This window comes from Lissotriton vulgaris, chromosome 10, assembly GCF_964263255.1.
Source record: "Lissotriton vulgaris chromosome 10, aLisVul1.2, whole genome shotgun sequence".
In the NCBI taxonomy this organism is placed as follows: domain Eukaryota; kingdom Metazoa; phylum Chordata; class Amphibia; order Caudata; family Salamandridae; genus Lissotriton; species Lissotriton vulgaris.
This window is the reverse complement of record NC_141698.1, coordinates 1,111,021,058-1,111,045,798: the sequence shown is the minus strand read 5'-3', so window position 1 is coordinate 1,111,045,798 and position 24,741 is coordinate 1,111,021,058. Positions and strand designations below refer to the sequence as shown.

General features: G+C 47.9%; 1 protein-coding gene across 2 annotated transcripts in view; it reads left to right on the top strand.

Moving 5' to 3' along the window:
- The window catches only part of LOC147689410 (vomeronasal type-2 receptor 26-like), a 117,982-nt gene extending 99,540 nt beyond the window's left edge, over positions 1 to 18,442 (top strand). For both annotated transcript variants that reach the window (XM_086940091.1, XM_086940090.1), the window contains exon 3: positions 17,535 to 18,442. In XM_086940091.1, coding sequence (XP_086796217.1) covers positions 17,535 to 18,442 — 908 coding nt within the window. The remainder of the gene's footprint in view (positions 1 to 17,534) is intronic.
- Positions 18,443 to 24,741: the final 6,299 nt, after the last annotated feature.

The following is a 24,741-nucleotide window of genomic DNA, read 5'->3' as shown; positions in this document are numbered from 1 at the left end:
GGCAGCGATGAGGGCTGTTTTGGTGCTGTAGTTGTTGTGAAACACGGACTGGGACGGGTCCAGGAGGTTGTTCTCCTCAAGGTAGCGGGTCAGCTGTTTGTTGACAGTTTTCTCGATGACCTTCTCTGGGAACAGGAGCAGGGAGATGGGCCGGAAGTTCTTGAGGTCCTTGGGATCTGCTTTGGGTTTCTTGAGCAGGGCGTTGATCACACCGTGCTTCCAGCTCTCCAGGAAGGTTGTGGTCTTGAAGGAGATGTTAATGGCTTTGCGGAGGTGGGGTGCGATGATGGAGCTGGCGATGTGGTGGGAGTACGGGTCTGATGGGGAGCCAGAGTGGATGGTGCTCATGATTTTGATGGTGTCGTCTTCGTTGATGTTGGCCGAGGTGAGAAGGGGGTCGCCGTGGGTGGTGGCTGTGAGGTCTGAGGAATCGTTGGCTGAAGTGGAGGCCTGGTTGTCAAAGCTGTCATGGATGTCTGCGATTTTGCAGTAGAAGAAGGAGGCCAGAGAGTTGCACAGGTCTTGCGAGGGTGGGATGTTGGTGCCTGGGTTCAAAGAGTTCCTTCACAATGTTGAAGAGCACTTTGCTGTTGTGTGCGTTGTTGTTGTGGCGGTCCTAGAAGGAGGTCTTTTTGGCAGATCTGATGAGGTGATGATGTTGGCGCATGGCGTTCTTGTGGGCTGCTTCGTTGTCTGGTGTCTGTTCGTGGCACCATTTCTTCTCCAGCTTTTAGCAGTTTGGCTTGGCGATCTGGAGGTCCTTAGTGAACCAGCCGGCAGTCTTGTTGGTGCAGTTGTTGGAGGGATTCTTGATTGGGGCATGGGTGTTGGCGCAGTCTTCGATCCAGTGTCTGAGGTTGCTGGCGGCAGAGTCTGAGTCGGTGCGGTTTGTGGGTGGACTTCGGGCGAGGGCGGTGTGTATCTGGTCTTCTGTGATTTTGCTCCAGCAGTGGCGGGGATCTGTTTGGTGCCGTGATATGTGGTAGGTTTCTCGAAGGTGAAGTGGACGCAGCAATGATCTGTCCAGTGGAGTTCGGTGGTGTGGCTGAAGGAGACGTGGGAGCTTGTGGAGAAGATGGGATCAAGCGTGTGTCAGGCGGAGTAGGTGGGAGTTGTGACGAGCTATTTGAGGCAGAGGTTGGCAAGGTTGTTGAGCAGGGTGGGGGAGTTGCTGTCATTGTTTTTCTTGAGTTGGATGTTCTGGTCCCAGAGGAGGATGTAGTCCATAGACGCAAGGGTGTGCGTGCTGACGAAGTTGGCGATGTAGTCGCTGAACTGTGCCTGGGTTCAGAGGGCCTGTAGATCAGAGTTACTCTGAGGGTGGTGTTGGGATCAGTTTGGATCTGGAAGTGCAGGCGATCAGCATTGTTGAGGGTGTTGTCGGAGTTGGTTGAAACCTTGAGGGTGGACTTGTGGATCTTGGCATTTCGACCTCCTACTCCATTGTTGCGGTCTCTGCTGGTGATCTTGTAGCTGTCCAGGATGGCTATGGCGATGTTGGATGCCGAGGAGCTGTTCATCCAGATCTCTGGCAGGAAGGCGACATCTGGGGAGGATGTGTCGAGCAGGCCATCAAACTCGAACTGTTACAGAGATATAGTAATTTAGCTGTGGTTGGCTGCATTGGACTCAAGAATCAGGAGTCACAAAACTCTCAAGGAGTCTTGCAAGGTTCCCTTCTATAAATCACTCCTGCTTCCAGGCCACCCTGAAGCGCACCCAAGGACCCTTCTCCTGCCGGAACTGCAGGTTCACCAGCAGCAGACCCGCCAATCCACCCACCAGGACAGCACGCAACCACCTTAAATGCATACTCCTGAACACCCTCTCTGCATGCAAACACGCCATCGACATGTCTCCTTTTGGTGAGATCAAAAAGGTTCTGTGTAAATAGAACCCTACCATGCCTTGGCACATTCAACAGTTTGAAGGTACCATTTCACTTTAAGGTCACCTGAATCATAGCAAGCAGGAGCTCCTAATAAATGCATACCAAACAGTTGTAAACAGGATGATTTATAGAAGGGAACCTTGCAAGACTCCTGTGAGAAGTTGGCCCGATATGCAACGTTCGCTATTCTAGCGACCGCTATGTATCGTTCCAACGACCCTTATGGTGTTTGGTTGTAAGTCAACCTATAGACCAGCTATCCTAGTAGCGTGGATACGAGCAGTCTAAGGCTAAAGACTCGAGAGGGCGCGTTAAGCCAGCTGTTTACCACACATGTACCCCTTGAACACCCAGTGAAAGGACACCACACAAGTGTTATGAAAATAAACAGGATATTTATTAAGATTCACAACAGCCCTGGACTCTTTATGAGGACAGGGTACGAAGCACAAACCAAATCTCTTTAGGAAAATACTTCAAGTGCACAATTAAAACAAGTGTCCGAGGACACGGAAAGTTTAAGGTCTCGGGCGGACCCGATAAGGCAAGTCGGAAGCGAGGGACTCGGGACCCTAGAGTAAAGAGGCTATGCAGGCACCGAAATGCCGAGTTACCTAGCCACGGGGGCTGCGGCTGCACAAGTCTTACAGGCGTCGGGGTCTTCGCTGACGAGCCGGAAGAAAAGGAGTTGCTGGCCGGCGACCAGTGATGAATAGTTCGTAGAGATCCAAGCCTGGATCAGAGAGTGATGATACCTGAAAGCAGAGGGGACCAAGTTCGGACTACTAGCCAGTAGTCAGAGGGTACCAGGAAGGCACTGGTTGGCCGTCACCTCGACCAGGTGAGTGGGCGACGCTAGGCTCTGCAGTCTCACGGACCAGGAGGCGTTGTCGGCGACCACGGTGGAGGTGCGAGCTGTCCCACGAAGGATGATGCTGTCGGCGTCGCTGGGCCCAGGATGGGGCAACAAGCCTTGGCAGATCTCAGGGCCACGTGGTGGGCCTAAGATGGCGTCTTGAGTGGACCAGGAGGGCCCGGGGTGCTTCTCGCAAAGATGGAAGCAAGGGCCAGTCTGGAGCAACCAGACCAGCAGTGTTGATTGTCGGATGTCGTCACAGAAGGGCACAAGCCAGCGGCTAGTGACCAGACAACGTGCTGAGCAGCGAGCAGAAGGGCCCCACGCAGATCGTGGAGATGCTGGGAGACTGCACTTCGGTGCTGGAGCGGCTCAGGGTCGGGGCTTCTCGGACCCCAGAGCACTCACCAGAGAATTACTTCGATGGTCGTGCTGGTTAAGAGCGTGCAGGTTCTGATGATGGCCGGTCCCTCGAGGTCTCGTCGCACCCACAGATCACAGCTGAGCTGATGACGTGGGTAGAGGTCGGAGGTGCCAGGGAAGCCGGTTCTCGTCGAGCTGGGCCGTCGGATTCCTTGAGGAAGGACTTACAGCAAACCGCAGAGTTCTTAGATGGTGCCCGCTGATGCAGGGTGACTACTCCTTAGTCACAAGGGAGAAATCTTGAGAAGAGTCTTGAGTGTCCTTTCGTAGAAAGTAGTTCTTGATTCAAAGATGATCTAATTTGGAAGGGTCCCCGCTCCGGCCTTTATTCTAAAGAAAGGGGTGGGTACATGACTAGGTCCTGCCCTAAGGGTGGGACCAGGAAGGGGGGTAGTTACACCCCTCTCCCCTGCCGGACTTTCCCCAGGCCAGGGCTGGCGCCCCTGGAACTGGTTCTGACCGGCAGATGCGTAGTGAGCACCGGGGTGCCACTCCGCAGTCACCTTCTCGCAAAAGCCCTACCTACCCAGAATACACAAACCCTGTCTGGGACGGTGCGAACACCGCCCTCGACAGGAAACCCTTTGTCCAAGCGCTCCTGGCTGGAAGGACTCCCAGCAGCAGGAGGTCAGACTCGTGTCTGTGGTGGCAGCATCCATTTTGTGGAGCTGAGGCTTTAGTTAACTTTAACCGGGGTTCACAGTTACGTACATGTCGTGTCCCTCTAGAAGGGCGGAATGCTAACCTCGTCGCCAGAATTGGTGAGTGGGCAGCATCCCGATTCGTATGACACCTTACTCGACATGCCTTGATAACGCGACACCGAAGTTACCGATGTGGTACACGTTATCATGGAACAGCCATTGGGTCATGATTCCGCAAGCTGCAACCGGGCTCGGCTCGGGCCAGAACCTAGTTCACACGAGCCCACGCACTCTGCCTTCAGGATTGTCAAGGCCTGCCATAGGAGTGACTGATAGGAACTCGGGTGTCCATTGTATGGTTAGATATAGAGCTACTATACCTAAAGCAAAGGGTGATTACACAACTTTGCCCCAGCTGTCATGCAGCCAGTTGTGTCAGATTTAGGAGGCCAGCCAGGGGTGGCATAATGCATGCTGCAGCCCCTGGCGGCCCTGGGTACACCTATGCCCTGAGTTACAGGGTCTGATAAGGTGGCCCAGTACCAATTGGTAAATGCACCTAGGGTACATATCGTAATTTAGAAAGAGAACAGCCAGGCTGTGGGTCTGATTGGCAGGCTCACAGCCAGAGAAAGTCGTAAACCAGTGAAACAAAAGCAAAAAATCTGGGTGATCATAGGATTGCAGACCCTACTCTCCTACATGACCCCCCCCCCAAACGTCGGAACACTAAGCTAACCTTGACCAGGTGAGTCTTCTTGTTCTAAGTGGAAATATCTGGAGAGCCCATCGGCATTGCCATGATCAGTACCAGGTCTATGTTCCACTGTAAAGTCCATCCCCTGTAGGGAAATGGACCACCTAAGCAGTTTGGGGTTTTCACCCTTCATCTGATTTAGCCATAAGAGGGGCTTATGGTCGGTCTGAATCTTGAAGTGAGTGCCAAACAAGTATGGCCTCAGCTTCTTCAGGGCCCAAACCACAGCAAAGGCCTCCCTCTCAATAGCTGACCAATTCTTCTCTCTAGGGGTCAGCCTTCTGCTTATAAAAGCAATGGGCTGGTCTTGACCATCAAAATTCAGTTGAGAAAGAACAGCTCCCACACCCAACTCAGAAGCATCTGTTTGGACAATGAATGGTTTGGAGTAGTCCGGACTCTTGAGGATAGGCGCCGTGCACATGGCCTGCTTTAGGTCATCGAATGCTTTTTGACAGCTCGCTGTCCACTGAACCTTTTTTGGCATTTTCTTACTTGTCAGTTCATTTAATGGTGTCACGATGGAACCATAGTTCCTGACAAACTTTCGGTAGTAACCAGTCAGGCCCAAGAAAGCTCGAACCTGAGTCTGGGTGGTTGGAGGAGCCCAGTCCCTGATTGACTGTATTTTGCTCTCCAGTGGCTGAACCTGGCCTCCACCTACAAGGTGGCCCAGGTATACAACCTGTGTCTGCCCTATCTGGCACTTGGTGGCCTTGATAGTGAGGCCTGCTGCTTGCAGAGCCTCTAACGCTTTCCGCAGGTGGACCAGGTGATCCTCCCAGGTGGAGCTAAAGACAGCAATATCGTCAAGATACGCCGCACAGAAGTCATCCAGCCCAGTAAGGACTTGATTCACCAACCTTTGGAAGGTGGCAGGTGCATTTTTCAGACCAAAGGGCATCACCACGAACTGATAATGCCCACCAGGGGTTGAAAATGCGGGTTTAGGCTTGGCGTCCTCAGCTAACCTGATTTGCCAATACCCAGCTGTCAGGTCAAACGTACTTAGGTAGTTGGCCGAAGCCAATCTATCGATAAGCTCGTCTGCCCTTGGTATTGGGTGGGCGTCAGTCTTAGTGACTGCATTGAGACCCCTGTAGTCTACGCAGAACCTCATCTCTTTCTTACCGCCCTGGGTGTGAGGTTTCGGCACTAGAACTACGGGACTAGCCCAAGGGCTATCCGAGGGTTCAATGACTCCCAGCTCCAACATTTTCTGCACTTCACTCTTGATGCAGTCTCTAACGTGATCAGGCTGCCGGTAGATTTTACTCTTGACGGGCAAGCTGTCACCAGTGTCAACCTCATGGGTGCACCAATCGGTCTGACTGGGTGTTAGAGAAAACATATGTCTGAAAGACTGAAGAACCTGTTTACAGTCTTTCTGTTGATGTTCGGAGAGGCTGCCACAAAAGACAACACCATCTACCGATCCATCGTCAGGATTCTGAGTGAGCAGGTCGGGGAGAGGGTCACTCTACTCCTCCTGTCCCTCATCTAGGGCCATGAGCAAACTCATGTCCTTCCTGTCGACATATGCCTTGAGCCTGTTGACATGAAGCACCCTGTGGGGGCTCCGGGGAGTTCCTAGGTCGACCAGGTAGGTGACCTCTCCCTTTTTCTCCAGGATGGTGTGGGGCCCGGACCATTTGTCCTTGAGTGCTGCTGGGGCCACTGGCTCCAACACCCACACCTTCTGTCCGGGCTGGTAAACAGTCAAGACAGCCTTTTGGTCATGCCAAGCTTTTTGGAGTTCTTGGCTGGCCTTAAGGTTTTCAGATGCCTTCTCCATGTATTCAGCCATCCGCGAGCGGAGGCCAAGCACATAGTCCACTATGTTGGCTGCAGGCTTTTTGAGAGGTCTCTCCCATCCTTCCTTCACCAAACACAGGGGTCCTCTCACAGGATGCCCGTACAAAAGTTCAAAAGGGCTGTAGCCAACCCCCTTCTGTGGGACTTCTCTGTAAGCGAATAAAAGGCAGGGGATCAGGACGTCCCATCTACGCCGAAGCTTTTCCGGTAGTCCATGAATCATCCCTTTCAGGGTCCTGTTGAATCTCTCAACAAGCCCATTGCATTGTGGATGATAGGGTGTAGTGAACTTGTAGTTGACACCACATTCCTTCCACATAGCAGTTAAGTAGCTCGACATAAAGTTTGCACCTCTGTCGGAGACGACCTCCTTAGGGAAGCCCACTCTGGAGAATACTCCAACTAGGGCTCTTGCCACAACAGGAGCTGTAGTGGTCCTAAGGGGAATAGCTTCAGGATACCTGGTGGCATGATCCACTACCACCAGTATAAACTTGTGCCCTGATGCTGTTGGTGGTTCCATGGGACCGACAATGTCGATCCCCACCCGTTCAAAGGGCACCCCCACCACAGGCATTGGTATAAGGGGGGCCTTTGTCGTGCCACCTGACTTACCACTGGCTTGGCAAGTGACACAGGAGCGGCAAAACTCCTTGGTATCTTCGTTCATATGAGGCCAGTGAAAGTGTGAGACAAGCCTGTCCCACGTCTTCGTCTGGCCTAAGTGACCTGCTAAGGGAATCTCGTGGGCCAAGGTAAGTAGGAAACAACGCTGAGACAAGGGTACAACCAGCCTCCTGGCCATGCCAGGCTTGGGGTCTCTTGACTCAGTGTACAGGAGTCCATCTTCCCAGTATACCTTGTGGGTACCTGTGGCAATCCCAGCAGCCTCAGCAGCAGCCTGCTGTCTGAGGGGTTCAAGAGAAGGGCAGTCTAACTGGTCCTTCCCCAGGTCTTCCCTTGAGGGTCCCCCTGAACCCAAGAATTCAACTTGATCAAGTTCGAACTCCCTAGGCTCAGTTTCCCTCAATTCCTGTAGGTCAGCCTCCTCTGAGACTTGATCCACGACCTGGGGCAAGGGGGAAGGCGCAGCCTTAACCCTACCGCTCTTCTTCTTGGGAGGTGTCTGGTCCGTTGTTCCAGGATCCAGCACCTGTTCAGTGGGGCATTTCCTGACCTGTGACCTGGTCACAGCGAACACATGTGCTGGCAAGCCTAACATTTCCATGTGAGTCCGGTGCTCCACTTCTGACCATTGTGATGACTCCAAATCATTGCCCAACAAACAATCCACTGGGAGGTCTGAACTAACTACAACCTTCTTTTGGCCAGTTACCCCTCCCCAGGAGAAAGCTACAATTGCCATACTGTGATTGGTAGTGACATTGCTTGCATTGGTCACCAGGAATTCCGTACCTGGCATGATCTGTCCAGGGTCCACAAAGTTAGGCGTCACCATGGTGACGCTGGCACAAGTGTCCCTATAGGCCTGAGCCATCTTTCCATTTATGAAAGGCGTCTGTCGGTATTTGCCCAAAGTATTGGGACTTACGTCAGGGGATACGTCCACGTCCCCTGTACTGACAAGGACAGCCTGAGTGAGTGTGCCAACTAAGTTGTCACGCCCCTCAGAACCCAGGGTTAACCCTACTAAACCCTTGGGAGGTGCACTACCACTGCTGGCTGTACTAGGGGGCACAGGTGCCTTAGGGGCTGCAGTGGCAGGAGCCTGCCCTCCTCCTTTCTTGGTGCACTCACTAAACCAGTGAGATTTACTTTTGCAGTACTGGCACCATCTTTTGGATTGGCCTTCTTTCTTCTTTTGGGGAGCCTGACCCCCACCCTCTTTGGGTTGTTGGGGACCTGTCGAAGACTTCTGGTCATTTTGTTCCCCCTTAGAATCTTTACCCTTCTGGTCTGCTTTCTTCTGACCACCTTGATTCTGGCCCTGGTTCTGTTTAACTCTTGTACGAACCCATCTGTCTGCCTTCTTTCCCAATTCTTGGGGAGAGGTCAGATCTGAGTCGACAAGATGCTGATGCAACAACTGGTTCTGACAATTGTTTAAAATGTGTTCTCTCATCATCAAATTATACAATCCTTTGTAATCAGTAACCTTACTGCCCAGCAACCAGCCCTCAAAAGCCTTAGTGGCACAATCGACAAAATCAGACCAATCTTGAGACTGCGTTTTCTGGGTATCCCTGAACAGCACCCTGTACTGCTCAGTGGTTAGGCCGAACCCTTCAACGAGTGTATTTTTCAAGACTTGGTAATCGTTAGCGTCCTCCACCCTTGTGGTGAGGAGCTTGTCTCTTCCTTTTCCTTCAAAGGAGAGCCACAAGATAGCTGCCCACTGACTTTGGGGAACACCCTGCACAGTGCAGGCCCTCTCCAAAGCAGTAATCCATTTGTGGATGTCGTCCCCTTGTTTAAAGGGGGGCACTATCTTCCCAAGGTGTTTCGTATCAAAACTCCTTTCCCTATTGCTAGGTACATTGCTGCCACCAGTGGGGACGGCCCCACTTAACTGTTGCTCTCTAGCAAAGGCAAGCTGTTCTTTGGCCAGGGCAAGTTCTTCCCTTTCAATCCTCAGATTAGCTGCCCTTTCCTTAGCTTCGTACACTCTCCTCTGAGGGGACGTCATCCCTCTTTGAGAAGAGTTGTGAGAGCCATTGGTTTGAAGGGATCTGCCAGAGTCTCTTGACAGAGATCGGGCTCGTCCATTCCCAATGTTAAGCTGACCTGAGAGTGGTCCCAGGGGTCCCCCAGTACCACTGTCATGCTTGCTTAAGTTGGACCTGCTTAGTCTAACGACTTCTACCTGTCCCTTATCTGCCTCATCCCCAGAGGGATCCTCATCCTCATCACCCTCCACATCTTCGTTCTCAGTTGCGAGGTGGATGAGGTCAGGATCGTCTCTGGTTCCCTCGAGGGGAGGCATGTCTCCTTCTGGATTAGAAGAGCTGGGAAGGATCTCAGCTTTTCTGGCATCATAAGTCTCCAAGAGACCAATCAGAAAGGACGTGGTGGGGTTAGACCCCTGCTTGATCTTCCTGGAGTGACACACTTGTCTTAACTCCTTGAAGCTCAGCGCAGTATATCTCGAAGGGATGACCTGTGGAGGGTCAACTGACACAAGGGGAGACTCAGAGTTTCCTCCTTTGTCCGACATACTGTTTCTAGTGTGGTGTAAGTGATGCACCTACCTACACTATGTGTTTACCTACTATTCCCTTGCTAAGAGTTGCAGCCAAGGTGTGCTAAGCCTTGAGGAGCTGCAACAGCTGGTTCAGTAGAACTCAGAGTATTCTAAGCTTTAGTTATATGTACTAACAGTACTTATGTGATCTTTCAACAAGATATTCTTAGGATACGTGTGGTAAAACAACAGCAAGCTCAAATCCCAACCGCTGCTCACCAATGTGAGAAGTTGGCCCGATATGCAACGTTCGCTATTCTAGCGACCGCTATGTATCGTTCCAACGACCCTTATGGTGTTTGGTTGTAAGTCAACCTATAGACCAGCTATCCTAGTAGCGTGGATACGAGCAGTCTAAGGCTAAAGACTCGAGAGGGCGCGTTAAGCCAGCTGTTTACCACACATGTACCCCTTGAACACCCAGTGAAAGGACACCACACAAGTGTTATGAAAATAAACAGGATATTTATTAAGATTCACAACAGCCCTGGACTCTTTATGAGGACAGGGTACTAAGCACAAACCAAATCTCTTTAGGAAAATACTTCAAGTGCACAATTAAAACAAGTGTCCGAGGACACGGAAAGTTTAAGGTCTCGGGCGGACCCGATAAGGCAAGTCGGAAGCGAGGGACTCGGGACCCTAGAGTAAAGAGGCTATGCAGGCACCGAAATGCCGAGTTACCTAGCCACGGGGGCTGCGGCTGCACAAGTCTTACAGGCGTCGGGGTCTTCGCTGACGAGCCAGGAGCCGGAAGAAAAGGAGTTGCTGGCCGGCGACCAGTGATGAATAGTTCGTAGAGATCCAAGCCTGGATCAGAGAGTGATGATACCTGAAAGCAGAGGGGACCAAGTTCGGACTACTAGCCAGTAGTCAGAGGGTACCAGGAAGGCACCGGTTGGCCGTCACCTCGACCAGGTGAGTGGGCGACGCTAGGCTCTGCAGTCTCACGGACCAGGAGGCGTTGTCGGCAACCACGGTGGAGGTGCGAGCTGTCCCACGAAGGATGATGCTGTCGGCGTCGCTGGGCCCAGGATGGGGCAACAAGCCTTGGCAGATCTCAGGGCCACGTGGTGGGCCTAAGATGGCGTCTTGAGTGGACCAGGAGGGCCCGGGGTGCTTCTCGCAAAGATGGAAGCAAGGGCCAGTCTGGAGCAACCAGACCAGCAGTGTTGATTGTCGGATGCCGTCACAGAAGGGCACAAGCCAGCGGCTAGTGACCAGACAACGTGCTGAGCAGCGAGCAGAAGGGCCCCACGCAGATCGTGGAGATGCTGGGAGACTGCACTTCGGTGCTGGAGCGGCTCAGGGTCGGGGCTTCTCGGACCCCAGAGCACTCACCAGAGAATTACTTCGATGGTCGTGCTGGTTAAGAGCGTGCAGGTTCTGATGATGGCCGGTCCCTCGAGGTCTCGTCGCACCCACAGATCACAGCTGAGCTGATGACGTGGGTAGAGGTCGGAGGTGCCAGGGAAGCCGGTTCTCGTCGAGCTGGGCCGTCGGATTCCTTGAGGAAGGACTTACAGCAAACCGCAGAGTTCTTAGATGGTGCCCGCTGATGCAGGGTGACTACTCCTTAGTCACAAGGGAGAAATCTTGAGAAGAGTCTTGAGTGTCCTTTCGTAGAAAGTAGTTCTTGATTCAAAGATGATCTAATTTGGAAGGGTCCCCGCTCCGGCCTTTATTCTAAAGAAAGGGGTGGGTACATGACTAGGTCCTGCCCTAAGGGTGGGACCAGGAAGGGGGGTAGTTACACCCCTCTCCCCTGCCGGACTTTCCCCAGGCCAGGGCTGGCGCCCCTGGAACTGGTTCTGACCGGCAGATGCGTAGTGAGCACCGGGGTGCCACTCCGCAGTCACCTTCTCGCAAAAGCCCTACCTACCCAGAATACACAAACCCTGTCTGGGACGGTGCGAACACCGCCCTCGACAGGAAACCCTTTGTCCAAGCGCTCCTGGCTGGAAGGACTCCCAGCAGCAGGAGGTCAGACTCGTGTCTGTGGTGGCAGCATCCATTTTGTGGAGCTGAGGCTTTAGTTAACTTTAACCGGGGTTCACAGTTACGTACATGTCGTGTCCCTCTAGAAGGGCGGAATGCTAACCTCGTCGCCAGAATTGGTGAGGGGGCAGGAAACCGATTCGTATGACACCTTACTCGACATGCCTTGATAACGCGACACCGAAGTTACCGATGTGGTACGCGTTATCATGGAACAGCCATTGGGTCATGATTCCGCAAGCTGCAACCGGGCTCGGCTCGGGCCAGAACCTAGTTCACACGAGCCCACGCACTCTGCCTTCAGGATTGTCAAGGCCTGCCATAGGAGTGACTGATAGGAACTCGGGTGTCCATTGTATGGTTAGATATAGAGCTACTATACCTAAAGCAAAGGGTGATTACACGACTTTGCCCCAGCTGTCATGCAGCCAGTTGTGTCAGATTTAGGAGGCCAGCCAGGGGTGGCATAATACATGCTGCAGCCCCTGGCGGCCCTGGGTACACCTATGCCCTGAGTTACAGGGTCTGATAAGGTGGCCCAGTACCAATTGGTAAATGCACCTAGGGTACATATCGTAATTTAGAAAGAGAACAGCCAGGCTGTGGGTCTGATTGGCAGGCCCACAGCCAGAGAAAGTCGTAAACCAGTGAAACAAAAGCAAAAAATCTGGGTGATCATAGGATTGCAGACCCTACTCTCCTACAACTCCTTGAGAGTTTTGTGACTCCTGATTCTTGAGTCCAATGCAGCCAACCAGAGCAAAATTACTATATCTCTGAAACACTGAAGATGTTTCTCCCATAAGAGTCCCATTTTCAAGAAGTGTGGCAGAAACAAAAAGTAAAATGTTGGATAATACAAGTTAGTGAAAAGTTATTTGCAGTTATTAGGTGGAAACAAATTCCCTCCAAGAGGGTCTCTCAGCGCTAATGCATTCCAGAACAGAACAGCAATACCAAAAGGATTTAAAAGAGCAAAGTTTTGACGATTTTCTTTAATTGAGCAAAATCCGGGCAGGTTTGTATGTACAAAGGTAACTTGATCCAGTGATGGGGGCCAAATATGAAAAGGATCTGCCCCCATTTAAGGCAGTACAGATATGGAGGGGTTGAAGTAAGAGTTGCCCACTGGATCTGAGGTTGCTCATGGGTATATAAAACTGTACCTTCTTACGTAGGTAGAGTAAACTGTTTCCTAAGAGGGACTTAGAGGTTAAAAAGGGAGCGCTTTTTTTATTGGGATCCAATGCAAACATGTGAGTGTGGGCTCCGATGGGGCGCGAGAAGGCAAATTACAGATCAAGCAGACAGCTGTGTTTTGTACAACCTGAAGTTTGGCTAGAAGAGCTTCATTTTCAGCAACCAAAAGGGTATTTACAAAATCTAGTTGACTTACAATAAGTGCCTGAGCGATGGAGAGGTAGCCATTGAAAAGCTGTCCTAAAAAGTCATATAATTCCAAAGTGGGACCCAAAGATATAATTTGCCTGTTCTTTCGTAGAGAGGTCGTCATCAGTCAGTATGCCATGATTTGTAACTATCATTTTGGGATCAGGGGTGGCCCCAGTTCCAGCAGCCACCAGTCCTCAGACCAAAAGGAGAAAGCGTTTCCTTGTTCTCTCTTTTGTTTCCTTGTCCTCTCAAGGAGGAAGCTTTTCCAAAGAGCAGAATTTCAGTCTTCCTGTACATAGTTGAAGGCAAGTGGATGACATCCAGTGGGCTAATTTCTTCATACATTCCTTGAAACTGATTTTAGTAGATTCAGGATTTTTCCCCATGGTTATTATAAGTTGAGTGCTGTCCGCATGGGGTGCCACATAGATATTGATAAGGGTGGGGCTCAAAGATGAGGCCTGAGGTCTCCCTTTTGAAGGCCAACCCAGGGCTTTTCCGGCAACACAAATCTCAACCAGTCTTTGGACTAGAATAGAATGTGAGATGCTGTTGAATGCTGCTGATGGATCTACTAATACCAGTATGGCTGGGTGGCCTTCATCAAGGGAGAGTCTAATGGTGTCCAGAACATCCACCAGTGCAGTTTCTATACTATGGGAAGCCCGGAAACCAGATTGAGAATGGTCTAACAGAGTTTCCAAGAAAGACATCACCTGTTTCATTACAACAGTCTCCATAATTTTTCTGAGAAAAGTAAGAAGTGAAATTGGTCTATAATTTGAAAGGTCTGCCGTGGGTTTATATACAATAGGTCTCAAAAGCGCTGCTTTCCTTTTTGTGGGAATGTCCATATTCAGGGAGTAAATAAACAGATCCATAATAGTAGGAAGGAGTGCTGGGACCAAGGTAGCAATGATGTAAGGAAGAGCAGAATCCTCTGGTGAGCCTGGTTTGATATTATTAATTAGAACCTAGAATTGCTATGGGGAGACTACATCAAATATTCCAGAAGAGTGGGATGATTAGACGATGAAAAGGCAGGTGAAGCCGCAGCGCCTGTTTGGGACCATTTGACAGAGTGTCATAAAGTTTTGAAATTTTTTCTTCAAAACTATTGGCAAGGTCATCACAAAGAAATTGAGATTCTGGGATAGAGTAGGCACATTTCAAATGTATGGTAAATTCAAATACGATCATTATAATTCCTTTGTCGTATTTCCAATGTTGTTAAGTCTGTTCACTATATGGGACTTTCTAGTTATTTTGATGTTTCTATGGTAAATGCCTAAGGCTGCTTAGTGAGTTTGTCTGCACAAGTTTGTATGGTTTGTCACTTGTGTTCCAGCTTTCTGCAGACGCAGACTATTTTTCTTCCTTTAGGGACTCTGAGAACCAGGGAGACATAATAATAATAATAATAATAATACAGCATTTTGTCAAGCGCGAACAGCTACCTCACGAGGAGGTGTCCCTGCGCTGGGAAGAACACAGTTGACCAGGAGGCTTAAAGTAGGGGAGCTTAACGTGGTTGGGTAAAGAGCCAGGTCTTTAGCAACCGCTTGAAGCAAGGTTCAGAGGGGGCTTGCTGAATTGCTGGGGGCAGGGTGTTCCATAGCGTTGCAACATTTGCCAAAAAGGTTCGACCCCCCAATCGAGCCCTTTTTGCTTGAGGGACGACAAGTTGAACACGGCCATTGGAACGAAGCGCACGGGTCTGGGAGTATCTCGGGTGCCGGGTTTTCAAATACTTAGGACAGGTGCCAAACAGGGATCGGAAGGCCAATGTAAGAGCCTTAAATTTGATTCTGCTGGCAACTGGTAGCCAGTGCAGTGATCGCAGATACGGAAAGACTGAATGCTTAAAAGGAATCCGCAGTAACAGTCTCGCAGCCGCATTTTGGACCAACTGAAGTTTTTGAGTCAGGTATTTAGGTAAGCCCAGATATAGTCCGTTGGCATAATCCAGCCTGGATGTTACTGTGGCATGGATTACGGTTTTCTGAAAACTCTCAGGGAGAAGTCTCAGAATCTTACGGAGATTCCTCAGCTTACTCAAACAGCAACCGACTACTTGTTGAATATGCAAGGTGAAGGACAGGCTGTCATCCCAGCGCACTCCAAGATTTTTTGCCGTGAGGCTAGGTAAGGGGGCTTGGCCCATCTCTGCTGGCCACCATAGCTCTAAGGGGGGAGGGGGGCCTTTACCAAAAAAGATCACTTCCGTTTTATTAGCGTTTAATTTTAATTTGTACGTGTTCATCCAACAGGCCACATCTTGGAGACAGCCTTTGAAGCTCGAGAAGGATTCCTGCGACACCTCTGAATACGGAAATACCAACTGGGTGTCATCGGCATAAGAGATTGCCTTGACACCCCAATTGGCAATCAACGTAAAGAGAGGAGCGAGGTAGAGGTTGAACAAGAGGGTGCTGAGTGCCGACCCCTGCGGCACGCCACAGCTGAGGACTTTAGGTGTTGAAGAGACAGTCCCTAGTGCCACCTCCTGTGTTCTCTGGGACAGATACGAGTGTATCCACCCCAAAGCTTTGTCACGGATGCCTATCTCAGCCAGTCGCATCAAGAGTCTAGCGTGATCAACCGTGTCGAAGGCGGCCGACAGATCCAGGAGTACCAGCATCGCTGAGCTTCCTGCATCCATCGACCACCTTACTGACTCTGCCACCTCAATTAGTGCTGTCTCCGTGCATGGCTTTCTTAGTTTTGAGGTGACTACATTTTTGGGGAGCGATGACTTATAGTGCCTAGGGAAATGGTTCCTCAAAATCATTAAAATCAAGATAAATATCTCTGTGAGCAGTAGGGAGGGTAGCAGTAAAATGAGACGTAAAGTACTGGAGACACCTTTCTCCATTGTACGACCTTTCTAGGACACATGGTCTTGAGGTCCAGAGACTCTCTCACATGGAGATGAAATTTAATGGAGAAATGGTCTGTCCAGATCTGAGGCATGGGGGATTCAGTCTGTAGGTTAGGAGAACTTGTGAATATGAGATCAGATGTGTGCCCATCTATGTGTGTTAGGCCTACTATTCTTTGATAGAGGTGTAATGAAATGACACTGTTGCTACGGTATATAAGGTTTACTTGTGTTTGAGAAAATGTAACACATTGGCAAAAATCCTAAGTTTGCCTGTGCTCATGTCTTCAGTGTCCAAACATATTAGACTTTTGTGGTTTATAGTAAGATATTTATCTATTTAAGGGTTTGAATATTTATAGTGGAAATGTTATTTCAAGCAAAAGAGAGCTCTGCATTGAGGTATTGGTTTTCAAGAATAGGGAGAGGAGTCATTTCAAGATTGTGTGTATAGTGCAGTGGAGGGGCCTTTATGTTTAAGAGGCGTATATAAGGTCAGGAGATTAGATTGGAAAACTGAGATAGTCACATAGTGTAGCAGAAGGGGCCACATTTCCAAACTAGCAGCACCAGTGAAAATACAACATGGGGACTTTTGGCAAGCATGGGCAAAACTGACGTTACAGGTGCACCTATATGATCCCTTCTCTAAAGACAGTTGTAAACTTCTATTACAAACATTCACATCTGGGTATTATTCTATTGCTTGAGGACATGCCTCTGTGAAAAAGAGAAACTTTCTGTTGCCTTTGCGCACTCCGTCCATAAAAGACCATTAAACACTCATGCATACTTTTATGTAGTCAAGAAGAGTGTGCGCACATTCTACAGCCAGAAACGTCCGGTAAGGTACAGGGTGGTGGGCGGCTAAAAACACTAGCCTGATCTCACCGACGTCTCTCCCACATAAAGTGAATCTCTTACGGGGAACGGGAGGCACCCAGGCTCCCCACAGCCAATCACAACACTGCAATGCAGCATTGTCATTGGTAAGCACTCAGACTCCCCTGAGTCAATCACAACGCTGCAATGCAGTGTTGTGATTGGTCTGAGCTCCCTGGCTCGGCACTCAGCTAGGGAATGGGGGCCTGGCCAAGTTCTGCCTGCAGGCTGTAAAGCAGCCTGTATGGCGAACATGCAAAGTGCGCATGAGATTTGGCCAGCCCGAAAGGTCTGGTCAAATATTGATGCACACTTTTACAGAGTGCATAACTAATCCTCCTACCCAAAGTCAGGGGACCAAGCCCTGCCCCGCCCTTGCCTGAACATACAATAAAAATGATAATAACCTAAATTATTATCATTTTATTTTTTCGTTTACACTGCTCCATCAGCAGTGAGGCCCCCAGCCAAAAAATATTCCGGTACTATTCCTTGGTTTATGAAGAATTTTATAACACGCTCAAAGATTGGAGAGTGACCACCACAAGCTGTCAGTTATTCCTCAGACTGTCCTTCCAGCAGCCTCTATGGAGATCCATAGTCCATGTCTTTTTGTTAATGAGTTGCAAGACCCAGTGTGCATGTTCCACAGACAGTACACCTGCATACAGGTGCATAGCTAGCCATTGGACAGGTCATAATTACTTCACTTTGTAACATTTCATTCATCCCTATGATTTTTCCCTACTTGAAAGCATCTTCTGTAATACTGAACAATGTTCTTTTCATGCAGATATGCCAAACTGCCTATCATGCCCTGAAGACCAGTGGTCCAATCAGAAGAGAGATTCCTGCATTCCACGGGTGGTAGAGTTTCTGTCCTATGAGGATCCTCTGGGAGTTGCCCTAACCTCCATTACAAGTTTGTTCTTCATCATCACTGCTGGAGTGCTGGGAATCTTTATTAAATACAGCAACACACCTCTGGTTAGAGCCAATAATCGGGATCTCAGCTACATCCTCCTCCTCTCCCTCATGCTGTGCTTCCTCTGCTGTTTTTTGTTTATTGGTCGCCCTTCCAAGAAGTCCTGTCTTCTCCGTCAACCTGCCTTTGGGATCATTTTCACTATTGCTGTTTCTTCAGTTTTAGCAAAAACTCTCACCGTTATCATTGCCTTCAATGCCACAAAGCCAGGCAGTAAACTCAGAAAGTGGGTGGGCCCTCGATTGTCCATCTTTGTGATTTTTGGCTGCTCACTGGGGGAGGTGGTGATATGCACTGTGTGGCTCCTTCTCTCTGCTCCATTTCCGGACACTGACACCAAATCAAAAACCGGGACAAAGATCTTACAGTGTAACGAAGGTTCTGTCGCTGCGTTCTTTGCTCTGGTTGGCTATGTGGGATTCTTGGCTCTTCTTAGCTTTGTTGTTGCCGCAGTAGCTAGAAAGTTACCGGCTACTTTCAACGAGGCCCAGTTTATCACCTTCAGCATGCTGGTGTTCTGCAGTGTTTGGGTCTCCTTCATCCCAGCGTACCTGAGCACCAAGGGCAGGTACATGGTGGCCGTGGAGATCTTTGCCATCCTTACTTCCGGCTCTGGACTGCTAGGCTGCATCTTCATCCCTAAAGTCTACATCATCCTCCTTAGGCCTGAGCAGAACACCAAGGACTATCAAATGGGAAAACTAGTAAACACCTGAGACTCATAGCACAATACTGAATGGCAAATTATCGACCTGCAACAATACCAAGTGCAGAATATTGGCTAGCACGGTCTATTCAATGTAGGTATATATAACTGTGTGTTTACATTTACTATTCTTATCTTCACATCTATGTATCTTGACAACATATATATCACCAAGGCACATCGGTGTGGAGGTAAAAATATTAAGAGGCTTATTTAAGTAGGTTTTGTGTCGCCCTTTAACCATGCAAAGGGGCCCAAGGGTGATGCTAAACCTCTGATTAATCAAGTCGCGCAAGCCACCTTACGTTGCCCTGAGTGGCTTGTGAAATCCAGAGAAACACAACACAGTGCAAATCGCTGCATTGTGTTACTCTGCCCTGGGAAGGCATTCCATGGGTGGACCGTGGGTGTTCCCTCGCATCCACCCGCTGATTCTAAGGTATTCCCATATTTATCATTATTGGAAGACCTGAGAATGCGTCAGAATACTATGCCTTCCCACATAAGACGTAACAAGGAGACGTATCTGTATTTCTCCTTGTTACTCCCTCTTTCTATCTGTGCTCCATTCTGCAGCACAAATAGAAAGAGGAAAATACCTTGGGGATCGTTTACATGCAGGAAGGTGTCCATTTCTGTACAAATGCACTCCTGCTTACAACGGTGGCCCCCTCACACCATGGTGCAAGGGGGCCTGTGTTAGTACTAGGCAGCACATTCTGCACCAGCGCTGGGCAATGACAGGCATGCGCCATATAGTGTTAAGTAAGGTGCATTCCTGCCCTTTCCCTATCACGCACAGAAAGGTGACTCGCTGTGCTGCGTGAAATCTTAGTAAATATGATCCTAACTCTAGACTTACCAATGCGCTTACCTTGACAATACAGTTGCAGACCCCATCCTGGCTTGATATTTTTGCAGAACAGTATTCTGCACTCAACTTTGTGCTAGAAAATTTACTGAAGAACGAGCGCAGAGATGACATGTTGCACTGGGGTATTGCCACAGTTCATAATTTACACCCAAATAGATTTGCATTGTACACATCACAATTATACTGCCTTGAACATATGAACGTTCTAGCTTTTAAAGCCTTACTGCTGAGAGAGATGATTTCAAATTATTTAAATGTATCTATCGTTATATTTTTGCGCTAAAACAAAAACTGTGCTTTGAAAAACTGTATTTTCTTGTACTTGACAAAACTAGGTGCACACCAGCCATAAACTCCTTTTTGAATTCTAAAGCAGCCATGATGTGCGTTTTTATTTCTTCTCTGTGTTGACATGCTTTTCTAGAAGAAGGCTAGAGGAAGACTTTACTACATTTCAAGGATCCTACTGTCTACAATACTGTGGTCCACTTTCTTTTTTTGAGATTTTAAGTGTTTAAGGGTAACTTGATTTGTACTGAGACATCTGATTGCATTAGGTAATATTCAACTAGGAGGTGTGTGGGATGGTGTTAAATCACACTGCATATCATGTTGTATGCTATTTGCCAATTGTCCACAATTACACGAACACCTTATGCTGACAATGTGATTATCATTGTGAAATTTGCTACACAAACAGATGTTTTTGGATGTGAGCCATGTCTGGTTTGCCCTGGCTTTAGAGAAAGGACCCATGTTAGTCTGCCTCCTGATTATGACTTTACTGTAAAACTGTACTTCATTTCATTCTCTTTGTTGCAATTTGACTGAGTCTCATGCAAATAATTACCTACATTGATTCAGTGTGGATTTTGACTAATATTTTTTGCTTCTGTATTGCACTTTAATATTAGATAAACCTTCATGGTTTCAAAACCTACTTGAAGGCACAAGTCACTTCTTGATTTAAGGCTTATTAAAACAACTAGGCTGATTTATTTGCTGTCTGTTATCTGGGCACATTGCTTCATATGTTCTTGAGTTTATTACAGTCCTGGATCCTGCACAGGTGCTTTCTCTTAGATTATCTGATAAGATAGGGTCAACACTGCCTTGAATTATTATTATTATTATTATTTGAATAGGAGGTCTGTTAGTGGCTACATTATCAGCATATTATTGGGAGGGGGTGTGTTGCAGCTTTTATTGGTAATTCTAGAAATGTTCAATGGTGTTACAAAATAATGAGATGCTGTTGTCTGGCCAGCTTGAAATGGCTGTCCAAGGGGATATACCATCTGCCACAGTGCTTAAGAAACTGAATAAAAGCTCCTTTCCCTAAGCTTGTCTCATCGTGGTGCTGCAGCATTTTTTGGGAGACAAGTTGGCCAGGATTACAGAAGCAGAGTCAGTGCTTAATGATACTGAAGACCCACAAGGGGATTGCAATCACTGCCTACTTTGCTCTCTTGTGATGACATTGGGGTGCAGAACAAAGCCAGTGACAAAACAACTCATCATCACCTCACAGTGTAACAACTATTATCCAGGTATTGTGCAGTATTGTGCTTCAGAGTGACAACACCTGTTTTAGCATCTCATAACTACACTAAAGCTCAGCATCTATAATGAAGGTCCCTCCAGGAAAGATTTCTGTGAGGCACAGAAGGAGTGCCCTATTCTTGTGTTACATGTTGTTATCTTGTTCTGTGACATATACTTGGCTACTATAGAATCCTGAGCACCCCCTCCCCTTGCACCTCCAATGTGGTTATTCACCAGGAACTATACGCTCCATGAGTCATGTCTACTTCGGCACCAGCCTGCATGCCTGTTCCAGGTTGCTAGTAGTGACTGGCTGGGTGGTGTTGAGGGAGTCCATTGGGCCTCTCTTACTTTGTTCCAGCTGCAACAGGGGGAACTCAGGGCTTTGGTGCAGTTAGGGTACTAACTATACGACCACAATGGAAATTGAGTGGGGCGTGAGGTCATTAAGAACACTTATAGGCCAGATAGTCACATAGCTATGAGTGGTGAATAACTATGGTGAGGTTAGCGTACTTGCACTCCTCCAGGCAGAAGGGGAAGCCAGTGGATTCCACAAAGTCTATTGGGAGGATGCAATTCTCTGAACTGAGACCAGCGACTCTAAAGAAGGGGCAACAACACACTGGTGTCTAGAGAGCTATGTGAACCGCCCGCTTTCCCGGAGTGGCAAAAGTGGGGAAACTACCCCCATTATTCCCTGGAGGGGGCAGAAAGGTGTTCTGCTTTGTTTTTGAGATAGGGGTATATGATGGGTAGTCCTCACGCCTATGTTTTAAAAATACTTAATGTTTCCCTGGCATCTAGTAGAATTTCTGCCCCCTTCTCCAGGGAAAAGACCGGGGTAGTTACCCCCTTCTGCCCACCAGGGTGCAGAAAGACTGATGCCTAATTGGCAGCCCATTGCTATATTAAAAAAAATCTTTCCTTGGCATCTAGTGGGCTTTTCGCCCCCCCCAACCCATGGGAGTAGATCAGCGGTAATTACCCGCATATACCCAAGACTGTAATCATCAAATGTGCTGGGGGAGCACAGGCCTTTGCCTAAGCGGCTGCTTTCACAATCCCTAGTGGGCGGGTCCCTGTTACTGGATCACTCTCCTGTGGCAATCCCCTAGTAGGGATCCACTGGCCAGAGGTAGCAGTGGAAACGAGAGATTCTCTCCAACAGTACCTCTCCCAAAAGAATCAGTGAGGCTGAGATATGCCCCCGAACACTGATTCTGTGAAAGCAAAATTAGCCCTTTGGCTTGTTTTACTTTCCCTTTCTTGTAATGGTCCTGTGCGCTGATCATCATTAAAGTAAAAATCCATCAGGCTGCTCTGGGAGCTGAAACGTAGCAGCTTGTTTTAAAAAAACTAAATGGCACCCTCTGGTGCAGTGGGGCTTTTATATACCAGCCCAGTATTGGCTCCTAGCACAGGTAAGACAAGGGTGGGCCTGTTGAAATAAACACTTTTTTGGTAAAGTATCCTTTTCTTAGTGCAGTTTGTGTATTTTGTATTGAGAAGAATATAACAGGCTTGTTGCCATTCATCTGAACAAGTATTGGCAACAAGGGATCCTAGATACCGCACCACTACGTGTGTTCAATTTTTTAAAACAGAAGTTGTAATTAGATAACCCTCTGATAATTAGCCAGCTCAAAAAACTAGCTAACAATATTAGCCTTCCATATATCAATAAATGCATTCTTTCCATTCACCACAGTGTTCCTGGATCTGTGTAGGGACTGTTAGGAAACCAAAGCATTGATGTTGTATGCACAAACATCTCCAGCAGTGTCTTCTATAGGAATGTCTTCTGTGGATGATTTCATGACTTTTCAAGATGTCCTGATAAGAGGGACCACAAAGCTGAAAATATAAATGGAGGCCCCAATTAGGATGTCTCAATAAAAATTGATACTTTGCAACCAAGAGCTTTCGCTAGACCCATCTTACCATTGGTCTCAGGTTTGGTGAAGTTAGCTCAAGAAGAGTCGCTGACTCCAGCTACAATCAGATCTGCTACTCCAAGGCTTCTCAATAAATACAGACCTTCGGAGCAGGACCAGTTTATTTGAGACTAGAGCCTAAGCCAGACTTGGTGAGTTTTGACTGTAAGAAAGAGATATCCTTCCTCTCCTGAAATTAGTGCCACCAGAGGGAGAAATTAGGAGGGTTGATACTATAGTAAGCAAAGTGAATGATTCTTTGGCTGTAGCCTTTATAACAGCTAGTGCATCCGCTTTGTTGGGGCAATATGACTGAGCTCATTAAGAATCACTTACTGACTTTGCAGATGACTTGCCTAAAGATAGAAGACAGGACTTATTTTAAGGTAGTACAGATAGGCCAGACAGCGTCCAAATGACTGTCACTATTGGTTCTGCAGGACTTGTTGTCACAGAGCTTTGTCACAACATCGCTCTCCCTCAGTCATCCTGTCTGAGGTTAACCACACCAATCTAGACTCAGAACTCGAGAAAATGAATCTCCTCTTTACCAGGGCAGTCCTCTTAGGACCTCTTGTGAATAAGCAGAAGAAGTGTTTGAAGAAAGAGTAGGAAATACTAAAGGCAGTGGTGTAAAGAAGACATTTTACTGCTCTCAATTCATACACAGACATAATAGGTACCAGCCTAGACAGAGGGTTCTATCCCTTCAATGGTCCTTATATCCACAGACTCAATGACTTCAACAGAAGCAGCAAGCCAGAACCACTGCAGAACTAGTCAACAAGGAGGGCAAAAGAAGCAATGCGACTCATTAGGGAAGTCTTTCTTACAATCTAAACAATAAAAGCTCCAGTCGTTCTACTCTATTCACCACTTTCGTGGGAGGGTGTGTAAAAAATCACCTCACAGAATTTAGGTTAGTTACCAGAGAACTATTTAGGCAGTCTTGATGGATACAGTGATGTTGTCCCAGATCCTGGGTGCTTATGCACTTCTTACTTCTTGCTTTTGCAGTCTTATGTACGTCTTGCTGTGGGTATGTAGAGAACCAAGAGGGGAAGAACTTGTCCGAACCATCTGATTGAAGGATTCTAAGACTCGTGGAAATCAGTCCCATTACCAATGCAAAGTTCTTCCCTTCTGCTGCAGGAACTTTCTCAAAGTGCATGGCTGTAGTGGCTGCTCACCTTAGGAGGGGGAAAGATATGAGTCTGTTCCTACCTGGGAAACAATGCTCTGCACAACAGACTCAGTTGGACTTCAATACCACCACCAACTTATTCTATCGCCTAGATTTGCACATCAACTTTAAGAAATCAAATATAATCTCCAGTGCAGCTTCTCAATGACCTATAAGCAACACTAAAACAAAAAAGGAAGGCATGTATTCTTCCAAGGATAGATTGTTTACCATTTTTTAGAATTGTCACCAGTTGCTGAAAATACCACAGCATGTCAAGTCAAGTCAAAAACAGTTTTATTCGATTTTGATAGAAAAATCATAAAAGCACAATAAAACAATAAATATACATTAGCATCATTAATTCATTATGTGAATAAAAACATTTGAGTTAAAAATAAAGAACATTTCAAAGGGAGAGTCACAGTAATTACCAAAAAAATGTGTGATGGGTTAATTCATTGTAATCCTGGATATTATTATAGATTTTAAAAAAAAATGACACAAGGTACATAATCAGTTCATCTTCTAGCATTTGCAATTTCCTTAGTGCAGTCCTACATTGCCTCATACCCCAGTATGGTATTAGAAATCTTTTCCTTGGCAAAGTGTAGAATTTGCAAAAAAGTGTACAGTGTAGAGTGGACTGTTCTGATACGTCATCGCAAGGACATGATACCAGGTTTTTGGACCAACAGTTTAAGTCCGGAAACGTAATCATTCTAAAAAAGGTACCCCCCTGAATCTTGCCAGTAGCATATGAGAATAAC